At 36.2% G+C, this 16,443-nt stretch overlaps 4 protein-coding genes across 5 annotated transcripts; 1 reads left to right on the forward strand and 3 right to left on the reverse strand.

Annotated features, from left to right (window-relative positions):
• Window positions 1-614: 614 nt before the first annotated feature.
• On the reverse strand, window positions 615-8,836 carry LOC147563283 (exocyst complex component EXO70E2-like). 2 transcript variants are annotated; one of them, XR_015223617.1, is made up of 3 exons: window positions 7,663-8,832; window positions 5,298-7,444; window positions 615-731 (listed from the first exon to the last, which is right to left on the reverse strand). XR_015223617.1 is itself a non-coding variant. In XM_086636097.1 (2 exons), exon 2 carries the CDS (start codon window positions 7,430-7,432, stop codon window positions 5,462-5,464), a length of 1,971 nt encoding a protein of 656 aa, XP_086492223.1. In that variant the 5' UTR covers window positions 7,433-7,444; window positions 7,663-8,836; the 3' UTR covers window positions 5,208-5,461. The 2 variants fall into 2 exon arrangements, 1 of the variants encoding a protein (XP_086492223.1); XM_086636097.1 differs by lacking the exon at window positions 615-731 and having other exon boundaries at window positions 5,208-7,444; window positions 7,663-8,836.
• Window positions 2,251-3,756, reverse strand: LOC147563284 (F-box protein At4g19940-like). Its single transcript, XM_086657375.1, has one exon. The coding sequence runs from the start codon at window positions 3,754-3,756 to the stop codon at window positions 2,251-2,253; it is 1,506 nt and encodes a 501-aa protein (XP_086513501.1).
• Window positions 8,837-12,372: 3,536 nt separating the features above from the next.
• LOC147563285 (uncharacterized) lies at window positions 12,373-14,098 on the forward strand. Its single transcript, XM_086636113.1, has 3 exons — window positions 12,373-12,483; window positions 12,644-13,467; window positions 13,578-14,098. The coding sequence occupies exons 2-3, from the start codon at window positions 12,710-12,712 to the stop codon at window positions 13,789-13,791; spliced, it is 972 nt and encodes a 323-aa protein (XP_086492239.1). The 5' UTR covers window positions 12,373-12,483; window positions 12,644-12,709; the 3' UTR covers window positions 13,792-14,098.
• Window positions 14,099-15,096: 998 nt separating this feature from the next.
• Window positions 15,097-16,288, reverse strand: TOM5 (mitochondrial import receptor subunit TOM5-like protein). Its single transcript, XM_086636122.1, has 2 exons — window positions 16,161-16,288; window positions 15,097-15,379 (listed from the first exon to the last, which is right to left on the reverse strand). Exons 1-2 carry the CDS (start codon window positions 16,245-16,247, stop codon window positions 15,302-15,304), a joined length of 165 nt encoding a protein of 54 aa, XP_086492248.1. The 5' UTR covers window positions 16,248-16,288; the 3' UTR covers window positions 15,097-15,301.
• Between the last annotated feature and the right edge of the window lie 155 nt (window positions 16,289-16,443).

Raw genomic sequence — 16,443 nt, forward strand, 5'->3', positions numbered from 1 at the left:
CAAAAATAAACAACCGATCAAATAACATATCGAATCCGACCATTTAGATCTCAATTTACCGAACACCATTTCAGTAGGAATACAACAAATACCTCTCGGCCGATTGAAATAATTAAAGAATATCATATGAATAAAAAATAAAAAATAGTGAGTATATCAAATAAAAAAGGATCGTCACCTTTAGGTATCCAGACAACTTCATTGTACTAAATGAAGTGCCCTAGTTTTCTTTATATTAATCATAACCTTAACCGATACCACTTGCTTCCATATCTGCCCCATCTCCCAAAAGGTTGATAGTACCCATAATCAAAATAATTTATTGCATTATTGTTTGCTTATCATAATAAGCTCAATTTTTTTTTCGGAACAAACCAACCCAAAATTAGGTCGAATCAACTCATTCAGACAAATCAATCAAATATCACTAGTTAGACAAGAACAAACAGTCTAAAATTGTCTCAATCAGAACTAGAGCAAGAACACTCCGATAACTCTAGTCGGTGACTCGAAACAAAAACAATACCATGACTATGTCATATTTATATATATGGAAAATTTTATCAAAAAATGAAAAAAATCCGATAGCACTAGTCGGAAACTATAGTCATAGGGAGAGAGAATAAATTATGATCATATACCCATGTTTCCGATTAGAGAATAAATGAAACATAAAAATTACAACGCCAAAATATGATCGGTAGATGCAAATTGGAAATACAAACAACAAACTCAGACATTCTTATTCGGGATTAGACATCAAACAACAACACAATGCACAATGCTATTGTAAAATCCAAGGTACATCAGGATTAAGAGTGACCTGCAAAACCTTTATCTCCTGCTAACTATTAAGTTGACTCTTCAGCTAGGATGGGGTCAGAAAGCACTGAGATTGTTAAGGGGCAAAAGACTTTCGGAGAAAGTAGTAGAAAAGCAACGATGGCTTAGTTGCGGAATTGAAGATGGGATTCCACTTACATCAACCTCTGTCCAATTGTAACAGTATATAGACAAACCTTTAGGTGATCGGAGTATTCTTCTTCTCCTTCTTATTCTTCTTCTTGATTGGTCGCTTCCCCATGTTTTAGGGTTTCTTTATGGGTGAAATAACGTTTAATAGGCCGAGATTAAAAACCATTGCCGACTTACGTCATGGATGGGTAAATCAGTAAATGGGCCTTTTTTGTTCTTTGCCCGTTTCACTCTCTGGTCTCTATCCACTCCACTTTTTTTCCCCAATATTTATTGACTCTTCTTTCTTTCATTTTTGTTTTTCAGTATCTTCATTCTTTATTTTTAACTTACGCGGTTATCGTGTTTATCACATCTTTATTATGTATCAATGTTTCATAACGACTATCAACGAATGTAGTTAATTTCTCAAAATAAAAATAAAAATCTTCATTGAAATGTTCGCGTACAACATTTTTATTCTCCTCAATGTTTTTTAAGTTAGTGTAAATTGAAGACTCAAACATATACAAATTAGACAAAAAAACAACCGATAAAAATTTATTTCAAGACAAACTTTTTTTGTTGAACCAAGACAGACACCATTCCAGTAGAAATACTACAAATACCTTTCGGCTAAATAATTAAAAAATATTATGAATTAGAAATTATAAATAGTAAATCAGATAAAAAATGATCATGGTCATCAAGTTTAGGTAACCAGACAATTTCATCGTACCAAATGAAGTGTCCTGGTTAGTGTGTGTTCAAACATGTCAATGGATATCCGAATATTTGACATCCCACCCGTAAAAAATTGAAATTTCGGATATTTGCGTATCGATACGATTTCAGATACACGAATATCTGATCTGATAAATATCTGTATCCGAAAAGCAGTATACAAAGTATATAAAATGGACGGTCAACATTTATTATGTAGATCTAATGGTTAAAAACTTATAATTTTCCACAAGATTTTTCTTTCCCTTGATCATCCCATCTTACCTTATTTTTCTTTCCTTTTTCTATTTATATTTTTGAGGAAATCCAATTAAGCATATTCGATTAAACAAAATATTGAAAAGGATATTGGCTTATCAGATACGAATTTGGATACACCAATATTCAATCCGATAAATATGTATATCGGACAAACAACATACAAAAATAATGAAAATATAAATATACTTTACAATGATATATAAAATGGATGGTTTTGATTTATTATGTAGATCTAATGGTTAAAAACTTATTTTTCGATTCTGATATCAATATTCGTTAACACTACCGGAGTCAGATATCGGTATCCTCTGCTGGAATGGCTAAAAGACTTTCTGAGAAAGTAGTAAAAAAACAATGGTGACTTAGTTGCGGAACTGAGCATGGGATTCCACTTACGTCAACCTCTGTCCAAGTACCTTTCTTCCAATTGTAACAATAAATAGACAGACGTTTCTTCTTCTCCGTACCCGAAGTAGTAGATGATGTTACGAGAATCTTGTCGCCAGACCCCATGAAAGTATGGAACTTGACATCATTAATCATCATATAGAGAGGCAATGAGATACAACTCACTTCACTCCATCTTCCTTTCCTAAGAGAAGTAGTAGACATACCATTGAGCTCTTCATCCTCTTCCTCGTAATAATCATCTTGGTAAGTATACATGTTGAACGTATAATTGTTTAGTTTAACTACCATAGTTAAATACCCATCCACTTCAAATAACTGAAAAATTTCTTTGAAACTTAAATAGTCGCCAAGAACCTGAGAGTGACGATCAAGGATGAAATCAGGAATTGCAATTGTTCTAAATTTTTCGGTTCCTAGGTCAAATGCTACTAAGCATACAGGAGTATCAGGACAATGAATTTTCCACCTCCAATGATTAAGAGAACAATTAGACCAATAAATGACACCATTCACATGAACATAATCATCCTTTAGTGAATATGGTGGGATCTCTTCGATCCTTCTCCATCCATTATTATGGCATCCAATGGACAAAATTCCACAAACAATAGATGCAATGGAGGGAGAACCTGAGGATACAGTCAAGACGCATACCAATTTGTGTTCATTAGTAGCAGGATCAAAACCAAACGCGTAAAAGCTAGGTAAAGAGACACATTCTTCTCCCACGACTATCGACGAGGATGATTCAAACAAAGGTGACATCTCCCCAGTACTGATATTACGTATACGAACAACATGATTCATGTATGAGTCAATGAGACAGACTAAGCCGTTCACCGGTTTTGATATGACATTGTAAGATTCCGAGTCTATCTCCCTAACTGTGTCAACAACTAACTTCGCTTTCGCAATATCGTCTTCGTCTTCTTCTTGTTGAAACAAGACTAGGTCAGCTGTAAGATGGAACTCCTTGAATGGCCAAGAATCGTCGTGACAAGTACCTCGCATACTCTTTAGGGTTTCTATTTCTATCTGTGTGCTAGGTAGAGGAACGACGATAAATAGACGAGACGGGAGACGTGTTTTAGAACGTGTCAAGTGTAAATCAATGAATTGTTGATCTTTTTCTATTAAGCGATACCATCTTTTACAAACACTCTTGAAACGAGTTAGGGTTTTCACAGGAAGTCTGTTTAGTATCTCAAATACTGACCAATCGTTCTCATTATCATTATCACTATCACTATCACTACTACTAGTACTAATAATATGATGTGGTAATGATGATGGTCTTAGAGTAGTAATACCTTCTCCGGTGATCGAAGTATTCTTCTTATGCTTCTTCTTCTTAATCTTCTTCTTCTTGGTTAATCTCTTCCCCATGTTTAGGGTTTCTTTGTGGAAGAATTAATAAGAAATAAAACAACCACCACCACCAACAGTTTAAATACCCTTCTGTGAAGAAGAAGTGACTGCTAGGTTTAGGAATTAGGGAAGGATTCGGACTTTGGGACTGCTATTTAGTAGTATTTGCCATCTCAACCGTCAACTATCTAAACGGCTGAGATTACAAACCCTTGCCGACTTACGTCATGAATAACTTCATTACTAGGTAAATGGGTCGGGTATTTTTTTGGGGTGCGTTCCGCCTTTTTTTTATGGGTTATTTCCCTAATGGCCCCCTACTTTGTGACCAGCTTCCTGCCTGGCCCCCTATTTTACAAGAAATACCCATATGGCCCCCTTCCGTTATAACACCGTTACTCTCTCTCTTCCATTTCTTTTCTCTCTCCTCCAACATGTTTTCTCTCTCTGCCACCTCGTTAAACCAGCCACATCATCGTCTTCACCGGCAGGGTCGCCGGTCGGCCAAATTTCCGGCCGGCGACCTTTAAACTTTTTTTTTTCTCTCTCTCTAAATGGCCTGATTTTTGGAGCTTGGCCCAATCCCCTTTTTTTTCCGCACACTTTTTTGACTCTTTTTCTCATTGTCGTTTTTTCATGATCCTCATGGAAATTCTGAAATTTCTTCATGATTATTAGGTCGGGTGTCACTTATAGTTCACACAACATTTTTATTCTCCTCCTAATTTTCTAAATCACTCCAAATTAAACACTCAAAACTAAAAAAAAACAATGGATCAAATAACATATTGAATCCGAACATTTAGATCTCAATTTACCGAACACCATTTCAGTAGGAATACAGCAAATACCTTTCGGCCGGTTGAAATAATTAAAGAATATCGCATGAATAAAAAAATAAAAAATAGTGAATACATCAAATAAAAAAATGATCATCACCTTAGGTATCCAGACAACTTCATCGTACCAAATGAAGTGACCTAGTTTTCTTTATAGTAATCATAACCTCAACAGATACCACTTGCTCCCATATCTGCCCCCATCTCCCAAAAGGTTGATAGTACCCATAACCAAAATAATTTATTACATTATTGTTTGCTTATGATAATAAGGTCAAATTTTTTTTAAAAAAAAAAAAAGAAATTCCGGAACAAGCCAACTAAAAATTAGGTCGAATCAACTCATTTAGACGAATCAATCAAATATCACTAGTTAGACAAAAACAAACAGTCTGAAATCGGAGCCAAATCTTTCGTATATTGCCCAACTCAATTACTTGTCTCTTATTTGAAGAGAGCTTGTCTCAATCAGAATAAGAGCAAGAACACTCGGATGACGCTAGTCCGTAACTCAAAACAAAAACAATACCATGATTATGTCATAATATATAATGGGAAATTTTACCAAAAAAATGAAAACAATCCGATCACGCTAGTCAGTAATTGTAGTCATCGGGGAGAGAGAATATATTATGATCACATACGCATGTTTTCGATTAGAGAATAAATAAGAATTACAACACAAAACTTTGCTCCGTAGATGCAAATACAAACAACAACAAACTCAGACATTCTCATCCAGGATTGGACATCAAACAACAACACAATGCACAATGCTATTCTATTTTCTATCATCTTATTTTGTTTCATCATTCATGAGCAAGAAGGATATATAAATAAACTTACAGGAAAGATTAAGTGGGAATTTGAGACCTGCTAAAGCTTTATCTCCTGCGAGAATTCGGCAACGATCGCTGAGAACCCTCAAAGAGATCCAAAAGGAAATTCTCTAAATCCTCTGCATTATATTTGATGTACTTCTCTATGTTTCTGCTACTCTCTAGATGACTTGCATGTCTACCCATGAACATTCGATAAGCTTGGATTACTTTCATCGATACTGAAATACGAAGATCTTCTCGAAGTTGAAGGTCTGGAATTAACCAAGCTGTCTGAGACTTATAGGCTTCCTCAAAAGAGATATTGAAGCTCTTAAACCTCTCTTTCAAAACTGTCTTTGAAACTGAATTTGATCCTGGAGATGTAATCCCCTCATCTTTTAACAAAGATAGTATTGAGTTCCAAGTAGCTCTCTCGTAGTTCATCGCATGATGTTGGAATTTCCCATTATGCTGTCGAATCCAGTCGTCTCCGAATAGAGGCCTTAGTTCAGGACCTTTGATCTTTTGAACCATATAGTATATGTTGTTTAAGAGGAAAAAGTGTTGGAGAGCTAAATCTCTATACAACTTCGACTTGGTATCGAGGTTAGATTCCAGGGTTGATGCGACCAACTTAAAATAGAGAGCCGTCGGTGTTGAACTAGAAAACGATTTCTCTTCCTCAGTATCTTTACCTTCAAATGGAATCAATTCAAGCAGTAATGAGTCAGGATCATCTCCATTACATGGATCGAGAAGCATATTAAGAGTACGCCCATAACCAGTGACGGCTTTCAGGTAATTCATGACATATTTTGTCAGATGATGTACTGAACCTCCAGGGAATGGGTTAGTCGACACATTCGCTCCAACTACAGTCTTAAATTCCAAAAGGGTTCCTCTAATCGAATCACCCAATCTCATTAAGACCTCACGACATTCAATTCGAACAGAATTACCTGCCTCTTCCAAGAACAAAGTCTCTATATCGGGAAGGAGATCAGCTAGTACTTCATACATGTCTAGAATAAGAAACAATTTTTCTGGTTGACGAGGTGCAATAGCAATGGCTTCAGCAAAAGTCAAGAGTTGAAATATAGGAGCTTTTGCAATCTCGATAAAACAAGTTGGTTTCACTGACGCAAACTCCCCAAATATCAGATCACAGAGTCGTTTTTCACTTGCAAGATAAACACGGACGAATATCTTCATAGCTCTGTTCCACTTCTTGATTTTGATAATCAAGCTACTCCAATCCATTTGTAACACCTCCTCGATACTCATCCTTTCTACTTCAAGTACGAATACAAACTCATCTAAAGCATCTTGACGAATGTTAATGTAAGCCTGGCAACATTCTTGGTCATAATGGGAAGTGAACATCGCATTGGCAATACGATTTAGGTCATGAATTACATCTGGATCAACCAAATCTACGATATATTCTTCCGACCCTTTGCTACTACTATCTCTCCGAATTGAATCCTCACCGGCACCATCTTCAGTCGAGATAAACGAGTCCTCATCCATGATATCATCTTCACTAGAGCGGAATGACATTCGTTCTGGTTCATAACTTTGCTTATTCTGAAAAAGAACGTGGGTAAACTCTCCTTCAAGCCTTGCCATAGCAATCTGTATAACACTTTGAACTCGATGAAGAAGATCCTTCTCTTCTCCATCTTCTTTCCCAGACGAACTTCCTAAACTTTCCGCTAAACTTTGAGCTTCATCAACTGCTTGAAGATACTCATTAGCAGCATCAACTCCACGATCCCATATCATAGTTTGATCAGACTCCCAATTCATAAACTTCTCTTGAATGGATCGAACCAGTTCCTCAATATCACTCATCTTTCTTCCGTTACTTTCCGAGGTTAAGGCCATGGTGGTCAATTGGTTATCAAGCTCCTCCAAGATCTTCCTTGTGCCTTCTGTAAGATTCATTTTCATTCCTGATTCCCTAGCGATCTGTTGTAATAGGGCAATCAATTCTTCTTCACTCTCTGTGTGAGGAATTACGGGTTCCGCCATAGCAACAATAACCTATGAATCAAACGTATCCTCTTAAAAGCTAACCTCAAACAATTCTTATCAAACCCTTAAAGGATTAAATTTGAAGAAACCTAATACTTCAAAAATTCCTCTAGCAACCCAACAAAGAAGAGTATAGCTCAAGAACAAACAATTCGGGCAAATATCGAAATCGAAACAATATTATAGAAAGTAACAAAGGCATATATCTTTGAACAATCACCACATACCTCAAATCTTCAAGGAGGAAGTACAAACTACAAACTAGATGATAAATCAATCCACCATTTTATATGCCCCAAGGAAGAGATAACTGAATCAGATCGAAAAAAACTCCTTCGGAGTTCAGGAATTCTTCAGAAAATGGTTCAGAGATGAAGAGAATAAACACCACAAGCAGATGATAAAACTCAAATTGGACAAATTGGACAAAAGGGGCATAAGCTGAACCAATAAAAATCCAATCTTTGAAAAATAAACAAAAACCTAGAGGTTTTTCTCTTAGATCCCACTACAATTTCCTAGATAATTTGATTCACAAATAATTTCCAACAAACTAAACAAAGAAGAAATTTCCCCAAACCCCAAAAATGAATAGAACTTCACAATGACTTTTAAATACAAAAGAAAAAAAAGGGAAACCCTAGATAAGTTACATAAAAAAGATGAATTTTTAAACTAAAAACAACAACAGTAGTTGCAGAAAGAATCTTGGTTTCTGATAAAACAGCTAAGCATCAAATAGTAAATTAACACAAAAATTGACCTAAGTACAGACAAATAGTTGAACTAAAAACCCTGACCTAACGTGCTTCATCTTGAAATTGATAACATACCCAAATTGGGGGAAATTCAAAAGGGACAAGAAACAAGATAACTAAAATCGTTTTCTAAAAATCAAAATTGATCAAAAAACTAAAGAAAGTTCAAATTGGAAGATGGGTTTTTTTTGTCAAAACGAGGTCACGAAGAAACAGAAGATGAAATGGACTGATATCATCATCATTATCATGACCTAGGGTTTTTTTATTGCGTGGAAAAGTAACAACAGATCGTTAGCTGCAACTTCTCTCTCTCTCTCTCTAGGTCTTTAAACACTGAACCTTGACTGGTACAGTTCTACTTTGGTCTTTGGCTCTTTCCTTAGTATTAAAAATCTGATATGATCCAATGGGGTCCAACTTCAATTGTCCGATCCAGGAATTCACGACTTTAAAACGAGACACTAGAAATTATGGTTAGACTCTTCTTATACCCATTCGTCCCACCATCAGACTGTACTCCCACACCGATATTGTCCTCACTTTAGTCACCATCTACCGTGGTATGAGGTTTTGTTCTCCACTAAAGACTTCAATACTTACTAAATTTGAACATAAGCCTGTAGATCATGTCCAGACAATCTCGTGAATGATATGGACTATCACGTACTAATAAGATGTTAAAAAAGTCAACAAAAGACAACGTTTTCGTTACAAATGAGACTAAAATGTAACATAAATAACGCCAGAAGGACTAAACTAAGATGATTTATGACTAAAGGTCATAAACCGACGCCGCTAAAAGATGTGCGGCCCCATTATAAATTCTATTACAGTAGCTAAATTCCACCTGTCTTCCGTCACACTTTATCTCCTACTGATGTGAGATTGCTTTCCTGCTTTCTTTCTAAACGAAGAGATCCTCTAAACTTTTACTATGGTCGAAGAAGTCCTCGTATTGATATGTATATATGAAAGATAGATAAAATATAAAATTATAGATAAAGCAAAAAATTTAAAGGCAGAGTGAAAGGCTTGCTAGCAGAGGACACCCATGTCCGTTGGGAAGATTTTGAAGATAGAGTTCGGAAAAGAAAGTGAAGTGAAAGAACGATGAAGAAAATTGCAAGATCTTTTTTTTTAAGAAGTTGTAAATTGGAAAAGAAAAAAAACGACCACACGACCACACTCACCTTGGGGAGCCAAATTACTCGTTAGTCATATTGTCATGAATTTTACTATTGTTTGTGAGATTATCATATAATTTATCTAATTTTCAAAAGGTGTGGAAACAAATCAATGATTTGGTAATATAAATCACTAGAATTTATGTGGTTATCTCTATGTTCTTTCTATTATTAAACAATTCATTCTATCAAGCGTTACAATTTTTCTAGGGTTAATTTCGTTTTAGCTCCTAATTCGCTGTTTTGGTCTCAGTAAGTGTCCGACAATTTATTTTGGCCTTTAAAAGCCAATTTTTTTTTTTACTTTTTCCAAAAATACCTTTAGGACTAAGAATATTTTTATAAAAAATTGGTAACATCTAAATCCAACATATCTCCTCTATGTTAGCACTTCTTTCTTCCCCTTCATTTCGTCACCTCTCCATCTTTTTCGACAAATGTTATCGGTCAAATACTTTTTTCGATGACTTTCAAACACACTTTTATTTCTCTCTTATTATTCGTTATTCCTTTAACTATATTCTCCTCCCTGGATAGGAAACATGCCAAAGGGTTTCCTAATTGAAAACTCATTATGAATATCTAGAAACCCTTCATTCGCGAAGGACCTCCAGGTTAAAAACACTTGAAGAAAAGAGTTCTGAAGTCGAAAATCCTCTGTAAAGAGAGTATTTGTGGAATAAAATTAAAAAATGATTTTGGTCTTTGGATGTCAAACCAAATTACCAAAACATAGTTAACCAAATGGGTTTTTTATAAAAAGATACATTAATGGCCAAACACAGCATTAAATTGGATTATTGCTTGAGCGAGACTGCACGTGTCAGGGAAGAATGCTTTTTGGGTCATTTAGTACGAAAGCGTGTCGGAATTAACGACACCTCTTAAAATTTGATTGACTTGAATAGTTGACTTTAATGGTTGACCATTGTCTACCTTCATCCGGTTGGATTTGACCAATTAATGATCTCTTAAATTGTCTCCGGAGCTCCTGAATCCTGGAGTGATATTTGGGAGATCTAGAAGTGTTTCTATTTTTTTTGAAATGATCTAGAAGTGTTTCTTGAATTTATTAGTAAGAAATTTGAGTGGACTATGATCCACCAAAATTACAACAATAAACACATTTTCGGTTGACATTCATGTACTTTATGTTCATGTATATTTTTATTGACAAAAGAGAATCAACAGATTTTCATTAATTCTAATTATCATTTCAGTGACATTTCTAGTTACATTTTATAATCTTTTATAAATTCTCGTTGACAATTTTTATTGACATTGTACATACTTTTATAGATTTCATGTCAGTGAAAGGGGTGGTAGTGGAAAGAACTTGTCCAAAATTCGTGATATATAATTAAAAGAAACAAGATGTGTGTCTACTTGTATTTTAAAGTCGTATAGGGGCTCGTTATATTAAAATAATCGACTCATGTAACATCATAAATTTTGGTTTTTATGTCTTAAGTGGTGTTCATTCTATTTCTTACTCTTGTTTGAATCTGATTATTCTAAATTTTGTGAATCTGAATCACGTGAATCATTAACCAAAAGTCAATTCAAAAGTTCGATTTAGACGAGTCAGACATCACAGATTCAATAAAACAAAAAGAATCTATGCGCGTCGCTTCTGACCTCGAGTCAGGTTTTAGATCTTACTTAGAAGACTAAAAACACTAATGACTCGTTCATCTGACTCGTCTAAATAACTGACTTAGGTGCTGTTTGTTTTTTTTTCATGTATGAATCTGAAATTTTCTGAATCTGAATTTGCTTAATCTGAATTTGCTTAATCTGAATTGTCTAAATTATTTGACAAGTAGGATGTTTGTTTTTTCATGTCTGAATCATTAAGTCTTAATTGAAAATTTACGTTTATACCCCTCTTTATTATTTTCAATGAGAACCCCTATTTTTAACCAAAAACCCTAATTTCTATTTCACTTCTCCTCTCTATCTTCAACAGTTCGACGACTGCTCCTCTCTCCATCCCACCGGCAGATCGGTTGCTCCGTCTCTTACTCAACAGATGATCTATCTCTCTCTCTCTATCTCCCTCGAAGACTAGAAGCCATTTTTCCCTCTCGTCGAAGATCTGAAGTTCCATTTCTTTCTCTTGCAGATTAAAACTAGGGTTTCTTGCTCCATTTTTCTCTCTCAAAGATTTCACAGATCCGGCAAAGGGTCTCATAGATCCGACTTCTATCTAGACTATTATTACCGTTTTGTTGTGGTGGTGGTTCTGATTTGTAGGGTCAGTGGTTTGATTTATGGTGGCGCGATCTTGTTGTTGTGGTGGTGGTGTTCGAGTGGTGGTGGTGGTGGTGGTGGTGGTCTGTGTTTTGGTGTCGGTCTTTGGCCGGTGGTGGTATTTGTCCTGGTGGTGGTCTTTGGTGGTGGTGGTGGTCTGTGGTGGTGATCTCTGGTGGTAATCTCTGGTGGTGGTGTCCCGGTGGTGGTCTTTGATGGTGGTAGAAATCTAGGTGGGAGAGAAAATTCTTCTAAAACAGAGGGGCACAAGTGTCATTTTGACTATTTCAGAAATTGGCTTTATATTTCAGACTTGTTTTGAAGTCTGAAAAAAGTGGACTTCTTTTCAGCCCATTCAGACAATTACTCAATTCAGCCAACTTTTCAGATTTACTTAAATTAAAAAACAAACATCAAGAAATCTGAATTTTGACCCAATTCAGATTTCAGATCTGAAAAAATGAAAAAACAAACAGCACCTTAGATTGGTTTGTGAAGCATCCTACACTTTGACAATAATAAGGACTCAGACTAACTCAGATTCAGACAGATAAATAAAAAAAGAAAGATGGTTGGAAATGGCGGGAAAGGGAAAGAGTTCGTTACTTAGGAAGAGCAAAAAATGCCGAGAACGTCGCTTGTCCATCCAGATTTTTCATCAGAAACCCTAGATTTTCTCCTACCTCTCATCTTCCAAGAACAAACAAAATTAAGAAAAATTAACAATTTCCCCTTTTCGCCCTCACCAAGATTCTGCAATTCATCTAATTGTTTGAACAATCTAAGAAGTAAGAGAAAAGATTGATTGTTAGATCATCTTCAGAGCTTTCTTCAGTCAGCTTCAATGGAGGTGGGTATTTGAAATTTGTCAAATTTTTGTAATTATTGTAATGAAATTTGAAATTTAGTTATGTTTGAAATTGTGGGTTGATTAGGAAATAGGTAGAAGATGAACCTAATTACAGATATTTGTTGTTCATGAATTGTGGTTTCGTTTTTTTTTTTTGCAGCATTACTTTATAATGTGATTTCATAGAAAGGTCAAAATACCCGAATCCGAATCTGTAAACTTCGTTATGGAATCGAAACAAGAGAGTGAAAGTGATAAGAATTCACTGAACCCTCTGAAAGCCAAAGATCTTCCTTCCCCAGGCAAAAACTCAGAGTCTACTTCTTGTTCTTCTTCCTTTTCGTCGTCTTCTTCTTCTTCGAGCTCCTCATTTGAGGAAGATGGGCGCAGACGAGATGAAAGTGAACTTAGCACGCCCATTAACGATGCTTCTCGTGTGCCTGAACTTCAGAATGAAATTCCAGCTAGTCCTCATGCTATTACTGTAGAATATAGCTTGAGCGAGATATCGACGAACGAATCCCCTCCGATACAAGTAACGGGTAGAGAAGAAGAATCAACTCCGTATCAGATTCCATCGAGAGTTTTCGAACAAAGTCCTTCAGCCACACCTGTTGAATGGAGTGTGACTTCTAATGAATCTCTTTTCAGCATTCATACAGAAAATAATAGTTTTTCGGCAGACCAAGTAATTTTGATGGGTAGGTCTGGAGAGCTAGGTATGCCAGGGGACTACAACAAGTTTCTCGATTCTAAATTTGGAGAATCTAGCAATACCCAATCACCAACTTCTGCAGGACTTGGTAATGGAAACTTAGGCGTAGAAGAAGCGGCAGCTGAAACCATGAAAGATGTGATAAGAGCCACATCGGAAGATCGAGATAAGGGAGAAATAGTTCATACTGAGGGGGTTTATCTTTCTCCTAGCGTTTCTCCTCGATCGGATGAGAGTGCCAATAGTGTTGTTTCCTTCGCGTTTCCGATGTAAGTTCTCAATTATATATATATATATATATATATATATATATATATATATATATATATATATATATTTGTGTGTGTGTGGAAGTACTGATTTGTTTAGTTTTTCACAGATTGACAGGGGAAGCATCAAGAGCTATATCAGCAAAGGTGGAACCAGAGCATCCAGTTCAACTACCACAGGAGCCGCCTAAGGAGAGTTCGGTGGACCAGCCAAAAGAGCAGCTGCAGGTGCAACCATCATCACCTACTCCACCGAGTGCAGCTCCTCCTGCTGCTCAGAAGAAATGGTTTCCGTGCTTCTCTTGTTGTTCGTTTTGTCGCTAAGACCCAAAAAACAAGTTTAGTTTGCTTCGAATACGAAAAATTCTCAACCCTAGTCATGTGGATATTAAAAAATGCTGGCTGAACTCTTCTTGGTAAGCTTTCGATCTACTACATGGAACTCCAAGAAGAACCCGAAGAGCTCATCAAGATGAAAAGGCATTCTCCAATCGAAAGTTCCGAAAGCTTCTAGGCCGCGTGTTTGTGATTAAAGAGTATCTATGTTTGTGATTAAAGAGTATCTAGATAAGTTTAAGATGTAGTTTGCATCTTATTTGGCATTGTCAAATTGAAAAAGCTTATTGAATCATTTTGGGTAGGCCTGTAAACGGTGGTCCGAAAATCCGAATTCGATCCGCATCCGCACTCAAATAATCCGACATTTCGGATTTCAGATTCGAATTTCGGATGTCTTGCCGGATAATTTTCGGATACCGGTTTCGGATTCGGATATAGCTATATTCGACTTCGAAAAAATCCGATCCGATTCGCATTTGAAATCAACGGTTAACATTCACCCAAGGGATTAAAAAATAAACAAAACTTTATCCTCAACTAGTCAACTTCAAGTCTAAGACTAAGTCTTCAGACTTCAAAGAATAAAAGTTCAACTTCAAGTCTTCAACCCTTATCAGAATTTCGGATTGGATAATATTGTATTTGAATTTCGGATCGGATAATATTCGGATAATATTGTGTTATAATGTTACGGCTTAAAATTCAGAATTTCGGATCGGATAATATTCGATATTCGGATAGCATTTCGGATATCGGATTCGAATGTCATTTTTTACCATCCGTCGGATATCGAACCCTTATCGGATAGTTCGAATAATTTCGGATTTCGAATTCAGATAGTACTGCATCCGAAAATAGTTCGAACCGTTTACAGGCCTAATTTTGGGTTTTAACTTGTCAAGGCCAAGGAAATGAGAAGATTGTTGGACTATAAGCCTGTTCTCGTAAGAGTTTGAATTAGGCGGTTATCGTGCTTATGACATCTTTAATGTATCAACGCCATTGTAATGACCATCGTAGATCGTAGTCAATTTCCAAAAAAAAAACTGGATAAACTTTTCAGTCAGCTCTTGTGAACTTCGGGTCTAAACAGTCCGAAAGCTAGTCACCTGAGCTGTGGCCCGAGCCACTATATGGCCTGGCACGAGTCGCACGACGCACAAGCCCCTCATGGACTGGACAGTCATTGACATTTATTGAACAAACCCTTGTTTTCGGAATCTAGAGATTGGAATAGGAGCTAGTATTTCCCCTCATGGTACTCGCCGAAGAGATAAAAGAGAACAGAAATCATACCAATTCAAGTTAATTCACTCAAATATGTCATAATCTGAAAACATAGTCAAGAAAAACCTTAAAGGTTACCATCTAGACACTAATTAAGAGGTAAATTTTGTTTCAAGTGAAGATAACATTTCCACGATTCAGACAAGAAAATCAAGCTTAAGGTTGACCAAAACAAGTAAAACTGGATCATGTCTTCTGCTTTCGTTCTTCAGATGGCCATCAGGTCGCCAAAATTGCGGAAAAAAACAATTGAAGTAGCAAACAGTCCTAGAGCTCGCAGAAGCTTCTGCAAAACAAAAAACATTTAAAGTTCGTTCTTGCTCATACAATTTTCCATGCTAAATCATGGTTTTGTATCATAATACCATCGACCCTTTTCAAGAGTTCGAAAAGAGTGCATATAAACAGAGAAACGAAACATAGATCTAATACCATTTCACAAATCACAACCAGGCAGCCTAACAATCAACCAACTGACCAAGATATATGATCATTCAGTATTGAACTCGGGCGAAGTTAAAACAAAAAACCGGTCACTTATTCACTTCTTATATAGGCAACTAGCAAACAATAAACACAAGTAACAAAACCGAAAGGGGCCAATTTTCGGGAAAGACCTCCAATTTAACTATACAAGCAAATGTTGATTAAATCCATGATTCTCACAACTCACTCAATTCAGAAAAAGAGAAGTAACTGCAATCTCCATAAAGAAACAATCAAATTCTAGAGAATCTCCTGACATTAATTTCTCAACCCAAATCTTTGTTTAGGTCAATGAAGGAGATGGAAAAAAATTGACCACAATTCAGTATAAACTGTTTCAAGGTCTCTTCCTTTTCTACTTTCACTATTTTTCAGGTGGGGTTTCTAGGTTATTCAGATTTTAGGGTTATGAAACAGTTCGGCCCATTTCATTCCAAGGAGAAATAGACCCAAAACTCATTGATTTCAATGAAGGAACCCTAGAATATACATCAGAAATAACTTTTTTTTTCCATTCAACCTACCGATTATAGAAGAATATTCAAAATCTATATAAATGAAACTGAAGAGAAGTGATTTACCTTATTCGATGCCCATTTCTCCTCGTCCTGAATCTGAGAGGATATGAAATCCTTCAAGCCCTCGACTGAAATCGCAGATTTCGCCATTTTCTAGAGAGAGAAAGAGTTGGGGTTTTGCGCTAGGGTTTCAAAATAACTCATGAGAGTATTGGTATGGTATTTTATTGGGGTTGTTAATTCCCTTTTCGCCCACAATTACTCACCAACTGCCCGTTTGGCCCCCAATTGGTCACCAGCTGATCGTTTTGCCCCCAAGTAATCCCCCACTGACCCATTTGGCCCC

This window comes from Eschscholzia californica, unplaced genomic scaffold, assembly GCF_041429995.1.
Source record: "Eschscholzia californica isolate CP2 unplaced genomic scaffold, dmEscCali1.0.p SCAF_1, whole genome shotgun sequence".
Lineage (NCBI taxonomy): Eukaryota > Viridiplantae > Streptophyta > Magnoliopsida > Ranunculales > Papaveraceae > Eschscholzia > Eschscholzia californica.

Bases quoted from the DNA above. Each gene is read 5' to 3' on its own strand.
- LOC147563284 (XM_086657375.1), bottom strand. From the start codon at position 3,756: ATGGGGAAGAGATTAACCAAGAAGAAGAAGATTAAGAAGAAGAAGCAT.
- LOC147563283 (XM_086636097.1), bottom strand. From the start codon at position 7,432: ATGGCGGAACCCGTAATTCCTCACACAGAGAGTGAAGAAGAATTGATT.
- LOC147563285 (XM_086636113.1), top strand. From the start codon at position 12,710: ATGGAATCGAAACAAGAGAGTGAAAGTGATAAGAATTCACTGAACCCT. The intron at 13,468-13,577 runs GTAAGTTCTCAA...AGTTTTTCACAG, and splicing joins GTTTCCTTCGCGTTTCCGAT to ATTGACAGGGGAAGCATCAA.
- TOM5 (XM_086636122.1), bottom strand. From the start codon at position 16,247: ATGGCGAAATCTGCGATTTCAGTCGAGGGCTTGAAGGATTTCATATCC. The intron at 15,380-16,160 runs GTAAATCACTTC...TTTGTTTTGCAG, and splicing joins AGAAATGGGCATCGAATAAG to AAGCTTCTGCGAGCTCTAGG.